Consider the following 8,027-nt stretch of genomic DNA (forward strand, 5'->3'; position numbering starts at 1 on the left):
ATTTTTAAAAAAATTCAAAATTTCCAAAATTTTCAAAATTTCCAAAATTTCCAAAATTTCGTAAAATTTCGAATCGCATTCGTTAATGGCAGACGCGATTGCGCAATATGCTAAAAAAAACCTCCAAATGGGACAAGGGGAACTTCTGAAGCTTCCCTCTCCCTCTGTTGTTGACTGTTGGTGTGATAAAACAAACAACAACTATAAAACTTGCACCAGACATGCGAAAATAATTACGAAATAATTACGAAATAAATTGAAAAAATTGTTTCGAATCTAATTTACTCCTCACACTATTCCTGCATGGCTCAATATTGGATCGTAAGCTAATTTAAATACGAATTAATAACGAATTACGAAATTAACGAACGAAACCGCCCAAGCCTAGTGGGATCATAAACCCGCAAAGGTTGTGGACAATGAACATGCAAAAATACCGTGGGACTTTCGGATCCAGACTGACAAAGTTTTGGAACACAACACGGCAGACATCGTGATTGTGGAAAAGAGAAAAGTCTGGATTATTGATGTCGCATTGAGGAAAAACAACAGGAAAAACTCAGCCATTATCAAGACCTCGAAATCGAACTGCAAAGGCTCTGATGGCATCAACCAGTACAGGTCCCAATGGTAATAATGGGCACACTGGGAACCGTGTCAAAAAATCTCAGTCGACATTTGGAAACAATCAACATTGACAAAATCACAATCTGTCAACAGCAAAAGGCCACCTTACTTGGATCTGTGCGCATCATTCGAAAATACATCACACAGTCCAAGACGCTTGGGAAGTGTTCGACTTGTGATTTTGTGATACGAAATCCAGCATATAGATCTCATTTGCTGTGACATACTGTGCTTTTGTGTCAGTAAATAATAATAATAATACTCCTAGACACTTGGGAAGTGTCTAGGACAGTGGTTCTAGACACTAGTATTAACACAAAAGCACAGTAGGTCACAGCAAACAAGACCTATATGCTGGATTTCGTATTATTATTATTATTATTATTATTATTATTATTACTATTATAGTCCGAGATCAGTGGTTCTCAACCTGGGGTCCCCAGCTGTTTTTGGCCTTCAACTCCCAGAAATCCTAACAGCTGGGATTTCTGGGAGTTGTAGGCCAAAGACATCTGGGGACACCAGGTTGAGAACCACTGGTCTCGGACTATAATAGTAATAATAATAATAATAATAATAATAATAATAATAATAATACGAAATCCAGCATATAGATCTCGTTGGCTGTGACCTACTGTGCTTTTGTGTCAATAATAATAATAATAATAATAATAATAATAATAATAATAACTCTGCAAAGAAACAGATGAAACAATAGATCCCATCCTCAGCTGCTGCAAGAAGATCGCGAGTCAGACTCCAAGCAGAGGCACAACACCATTGCTCGGATGATTCATTGGAACTTGTGCCACAAAGACCATCTGCCTGGTGGGATCACAAGCCAGAAAAAGTTACAGAGAACGAACACGTCAAACTCCTCTAGGACTTCCAAATTCAGACAGACAGAGTTTTGGAGCATAATACTCCTGACCTCACAATTGTGTTAAAAAACCAAGTATGGATCGTCGATGTCGCAATCCCAGGTGATAGCAGGATTGCAGAGAAACAACTGGAAAAGCTGACACGATATGAGGATTTAAAGATCGAACTGCAAAGACTCTGGCACAAGCCAGTCAAGGGGGTCCCAGTGGTGCTCGACACACTGGGTGCAGTGCCTAAAGACCTTGGCCTGTACTTAAACACAATCGGCGCTGACAAAATTCCATCTGCCAGCTGCAAAAGGCCACCTTACTCTGATCTGCACACATTATTCGCTGATACATCACACAGTCCTAGATACTTGGAAAGTGTCCAACGTGTGATCCAATGCAACAGTGAGCAGGGTGTCTACTGTGGACTAAACTTGTTATGTTTCTAATAATAATAATAATAATAATAATAATAATAATAATAATAACAACAATAATAACAATAATAGGAAGAAGGAGGAGGAGGAGGAAGAGGAGGAGGAGGAGGAGAAGCAGCAGCAGCCAGTCAAGGTGGTCCCAGTGGTGATCGGCACACTGGGTGCAGTACCTAAAGACCTTGGCCTGCACTTAAACACAATCGGCGCTGACAAGATAATCATCTGCCAGCTGCAAAAGGCCACCTTACTGGGATCTGCACGCATTATTCGCCGATACATCACACAGTCCTAGACACTTGGGAAGCGTCCAACATGTGATCCAATGCAACAGTGAGCAGGGTGTCCACTGTGGACTCATCTTGTTGTGTTCCTAATGATAATAATAATAATAATAATAATAATAATAATAATAATAATAATGTCAAACTACTCTGAGACTTCTTGTGGACTCATTTGTTGTGTTTCAAATAATAATAATCCTAGATACTTGGGAGCGGGGTGAGCTCCTGCTGTTACCCCCAGCTTCTGCCAACCTAGTTCTAATAATAGTAATAATAATAATGTCAAACTACTCTGGGACTTCTGAATTCAGGCAGTGTCTGCTGTGGACTCATCTTGTTGTGTTTCAAATAATAATAATAATCCTAAATACTTGGGAGCAGGGTGAGCTCCTGCTGTTAGCCCCAGCTTCTGCCAACCTAGCAGTTCGAAAACATGCAAATGTGAGGAGATCAATAGGTACCGCTCCGGAGGGAAGGTAACGACGCTCCATGCAGTCATGACCTTGGAGGCGTCTACGGACAATGCTGGTTCTTCAGCTTAGAAATGGAGACGAGTCCTAGAGTCCCAGAGTTGGACACGGCTAGACTTAATATCAGGGGGAAACCTTTACCTATGTATATATGGTGAGCTTACTTATCCGAACGTATCTCCCTCTACGTTCCACCTCGTAGTCTAAGATCTGCTGGGGATGCCCTGCTCTTGGTCGCACCGGCTGGTGGGGACGAGGGACAGGGCCTTCTCAGTAGTGACCCCCCGCTTGTGGAATTCACTCCCTCCTTTCCTTCAGGAAAAAACTAAAATCGTGGTTATGGAACCACGCCTTTGGCTAGTGGGTATAGCAGCACTTTGAACATGGAAGTGGGGACACGACTAGACTTAATATCAGGGGGAAACCTTTACCTATGTATATATGGTAAGCTTACTTATCCGAACGTATCTCCCTCTACGTTCCACCTTGTAGTTTAAGATCTGCCGGGGAGGCTCTACTCTCGGTCCCACTGGGTGGTGGGGACGAGGGACGGGGCCTTCTCGGTGGTGACCCCCCGCTTGTGGAATTCACTCCCTCCTTTCCTTCAGGAAAAAACTAAAATCGTGGTTATGGAACCACGCCTTTGGCTAGTGGGTATAGCAGCACTTTGAACATGGAACTGGACTTGACGACTGTTAACGATAATTTGGAAACGGATTATGTGATTATGCGATTGGGTGATGATACAACTAATTGTTTTTACTATTTATGTATTGATGTTTCATACCAATGTGTTTGTTATACGGATGTGGCATCGAATTGCTGCCTATGTTAGCTGCTCTGAGTCCCCCTTTGTGAAACTGCAAATCTCAGGGAGAGATGGAGAAGACGGCGAAAAGGGACTCAAAACCGTATCGATCTGTGACGATACGAATTTGGGATTTCCAGAGCATTAGGAATTCTGTTTCTTGGAACACGAACCGCACGAGCATCTGGCACAGGAAGCCGGCTGCGAACAGCAGGATGAGTTGCAACAGGATGGCACCGGACAGCAACAGGAGGGTTGGCAACAGGAAGACGAACACGGGCAGGAGCCGGCACATGGATTCAGGCAGCTTTGTGGCACCAAAACAACTCCACAGCCTGGGATATAGACCGGGATGTAAGACTGCCCCTGGCAAGGGTTGCCGCAAAAAGGCAAGCAAGACTGGCCCTGGCAAGGGTTGCCGCAAAAAGGCAAGCAAGACTGGCCCTGGCAAGGCGCGATGCAGAACGGGAAGCACGACTGAGGCTGGCAGACACCAGATTGGCCTTGGCAGCCACAAGTCACCTCCTCGCACGTGGCATCGCAAACACTGGCACACGGGCTTTTGCATATCACTGGCTCCGGCGGGCACGGCACGGGACAGACGCTGACACATGGGCTTTTGCATATCTCTGTCTTGGCGACGGTGCCACCACAGCATGGATCCGGGCACTTCTCAATCTTGCTGACGCATGGGTCGCAACACACGGGTTGGCATGGGGCGCAGCATGGATCCTTCGCGGGGGCGCAGCATGGATCCTTCGTGGGGGCGCATGCGCTTCCGCAAGTGTCTGAGGAGCAGGCGCCTCTGCAAGGGGATTTACTTCTTGGGGCGCACACTTCCGCGCACTTGATGGAGTTCCCTTTGAGGAATATGGGAGGCGGGAGGCAGCGTTGCTTGCATTGATAAGACATCCTACAGGCGAGTGGAGAGTGTCCTATGAGATGAAGCAGAGAGAAAAGAAGGAGGTCATTCTCAGATTGGCACATGCATATGAGGAACCAACAATGCATCAAGAAGCCATGAGAGATCCTACAGAATAAGGCAATGGGTCCCAACCTGTGGTTCATGGACCACCAGTGGTCCACAAGAACTAAAATATGGTCCATGGCTTCCACCAAAGATGCAATTATTCATAGCTTCCACCAAAGATGTAGAAAAGGACTTGAACAGAAGGAGATGTTAGAGCGGTGGTTCTCAACCTGTGGACCACCAGTGGTCCGCAAGAATTAAAATATGGTCTACAGCTTCATAGTTACTACACTGTTGCAACAAGAGTGACTGTTTTTCCCATTGACAATGGGACCAGTTGTTTGGGTCCCTTTTTCTAGGCCACATGTGGACAAAACATGGTCCTTGGACTCATATGTAGGCTACACATGAGGTCCTGTTGTGGCCTTCAACACCTCCAGATGTCTTGGCAATTATTTGTAGCTTCCACTAGAAATCTAGGAAAGGACTTGAACAGAAGGAGATGGTAGAGCAGTGGTTCCCACCAGTGGTCCACAAGCACTAGAATAGGGTCCACAGCTTCACAGTTACAAATATGTAGGCTACACATGAGGTCCTGTTGATGTGGCCTTCAACTCCTCCAGATGTCTTGGCAATTATTAGTAGCTTTAAGTAGAGATCTGGAAAAGGACTTGAACAATAAGAGATGGTGGAGCAGTGGTTACCAACCTGTGGTCCATGGACCACCAGTGGTCCACAAAAACTAAAATATGGTCCACAGCTTCAAAGTTACTACACTGTTGTAACAAGAGGGACTGTTTTTCCCATTGACAATGGGACCACTTGTTTGGGGTGGGTTGGGTTTGGGTTGGATTTGGGTTGGGTTGATGTGGCCTTCAACTCTTCCAGATGTCTTGGTAATTATTCGTAGCTTCCACTAAAGATCTAGAAAAGGACTTGAACAGAAGGAGATGGTAGAGCGGTGGTTCCCAACCTGTGGTCCATGGACCACCAGTGATCCGCAGGAACTAAAATATGGTCTACAGCATCACAGTTACTACACTGTTGCAACAAGAGTGACTGTTTTTCCCATTGACACCGGGGCCACTAGTTTGGGTCCTTTTTTCTGGACATATATGTAGGCTACACATGAGGTCCTGTTGTTGTGACCTTCAGAACCTCCAGATGTCTTGGCAATTATTTGTAACTTCCACTAGAAATCTAGAAAAGGACTTAAATAGAAGGAGATGGTAGAGTAGTGGTTCCCAACCTATGGTCCATGGACCACCAGTGGTCCACAAGAACTAAAATATGGTCCACGGCTTCACCGTTACTACACTGTTGCAACAAGACTACTGTTTTTCCCATTGACACTGGGACCACTGGTTTGGGTCATTTTTTCTAGGCCACGTGTGGACAAAACATGGTCCTTGGACACATATGTAGGCTACACATGAGGTCCTGTTGTTGTGGCCTTCAACATCTCCAGATGTCTTGGCAACTAGAGATGTAGAAAATGACTTGAACAGAAGGAGATGGTAGAGCGGTGGTTCCCAACCTGTGGTCCATGGACCACCAGTGGTCCACAAGAACTAAAATATGGTCCACGGCTTCAAAGTTACTACATTGTTGTCCCAAGACTGACTGTGTCTCTTGAAACCCTCTTATAGTGCCAAGGCTTATTAAATATGGTTTTCTGTGGGCGAGCAGATGGTGACTACTAGATGGCATATGTTCTGCATCAGAAACTAGAGCTGATGTGGTCTACCCAACGCAATTTTCTGAATCATCACCCCAAATAACCAAACCAAATAAAGTTGACCAAAAACTAATTCGTAACCCTTTTGGTGCTAATGTTGGAGAGTGGTCTCTAGTCAAAGTAGTCCCTAGTCAAAGTGGTCCTTGTTCAAGGTGGTCCCTGGTCAATTGGTCTCTGGTCAAAGTAGTCCCTGGTCAAGTGGTCCTTGGTCAAGGTGGTCCCTGGTCAAGTGGTCCCTGATCAAGTGGTCCCTGGTCAATTGGTCCCTTGTCAAGGTGGTCCTTGGTCAAGTGGTCCTTGATCAATTGGTCCCTGGTCAAGTGGCCCCTAGTCAAGGTGGTCCCTGGTCAAAGTGGTTCCTGGTCAAAGTGGTTCCTGGACAAGTGGTCCCTGGTCAAAAAAAAAGGTTGGGAACCGCCTTTGGGAAAGTTCGCCATCTTTTTGTCCACAAGCAAAATTCATTTCTATAGACTTAGTTCCTGCATTTTGGCTAAGCAACTGAGCAATGAAAAGATTCTACTCTTCTTTTCTAGATTTGAGGGGTAGAAGGAGCAAAAAGGAAGAAGAACTGGGAAAGGAGGAAGGAATGAGAGGGGAGGAGGAAGAAATAAAAGGGACAGGAGAAGAGGGAGGAGGAGAAGGGAAGGAGAAGAAGAGAAATAGAGAAGAAAGAGGGAAAAGAACAAAGGGAAATGGAGAAGAAGAAGGGAAAACGAGGACAAAGAAACAAAAGAAGACGGAACAACAGGAAGGAGAGGAAGGAGAAAAGGAGGAAGAAGGGAAAGAACAAGAGTAAATGCAAAAGACAAAGAGAGGAGAATGTGATGGCGCGGGTGGCGCCACCTATGTGTAGAACTGTTAGTTGTAAGATTTAAACTGTTGTATCATGCTTAATCCTGCCTTTTTACCCTGCTTATGTATAGTTGGATTTATTGGTTATTTATAGCTGTCAATCAGTGTTGTTTGCACCAGTTGAATTGCTTTCTCAAGCTCAATTGTTTGGTTCCACCTCTTCCTGGAGGAGGTGAGTGCTTCCCTTTTTTCATTTGGCCATCAGAGTTTCTATCGGATGGACATGAGTAAGAGACTTGGCTCTAAAAGCCCCTGATTAAGTTACCTCTCAGCACCAATTCTAAGGTTTTTTACCCTTGGGACTCATGCTTTATGTCCAGATCGTCCTGGACAACATTGAGGAGACCCAAGCGCCTTCAAACCAGTTCTTTTGGCACCAGAGGAAGGTCTTGTCCCTTCAACATAGGCCATTGGACTGGGGTTGTGTTTATTCCGATATTCTCAGCCATTGAGGAAAAAGGAAACAGGAAAAGCTTCTCAGCTGCAAACTCCTTGGACTTCAGAGATTGTAAAGTATATTTCCTTTATCCCTGTTGAAACATCAAGCTTTGATGAGCTTGATGTTTCAAACATCAAGCACAATGAGAAAGATAACTCATTGTGAACAATAAATACCATTTCGAGTTATCTGTTGTGTTTTGGTCTTTGGGAGTTCCACTTTCCTATGGAGGTAGAGAAGAGGAGAGGAAGAACAGAAGGAAGGAAAGGAAGGAGGAGGAGAGGAGGAGGAGGAGAGGAGGAAGAAGAAAAAGAACACAAAGAAATGGAGGAAGAGGAACAGAAAGACAAAAAGGAGGAGGAAAAGAGATGGTGGAAGGAGAGAAGAAGGAAGACAAAAACAAGGGGAAAGTGGTCTTCCTATTCCCAACTTGGAGATGCAAGCACTTGAACTTTTAACCTTCTGCATTATATCAAGAAGTATGCTTCTTTCTCTCTAATCATTGCAACGATATACAACTTAATTGCACTTTTATG

At 44.7% G+C, this 8,027-nt stretch overlaps 1 protein-coding gene across 1 annotated transcript; it reads right to left on the reverse strand.

Annotated features, from left to right (window-relative positions):
* Positions 1 to 3,236: 3,236 nt before the first annotated feature.
* Positions 3,237 to 4,422, reverse strand: LOC132764477 (keratin-associated protein 9-7-like). Its single transcript, XM_060758506.2, has one exon. It carries the CDS (start codon positions 4,402 to 4,404, stop codon positions 3,637 to 3,639), a length of 768 nt encoding a protein of 255 aa, XP_060614489.2. The 5' UTR covers positions 4,405 to 4,422; the 3' UTR covers positions 3,237 to 3,636.
* Positions 4,423 to 8,027: the final 3,605 nt, after the last annotated feature.

This window comes from Anolis sagrei, chromosome 12 (genome assembly GCF_037176765.1).
Source record: "Anolis sagrei isolate rAnoSag1 chromosome 12, rAnoSag1.mat, whole genome shotgun sequence".
Classification (NCBI taxonomy): Eukaryota; Metazoa; Chordata; class Lepidosauria; order Squamata; family Dactyloidae; genus Anolis; species Anolis sagrei.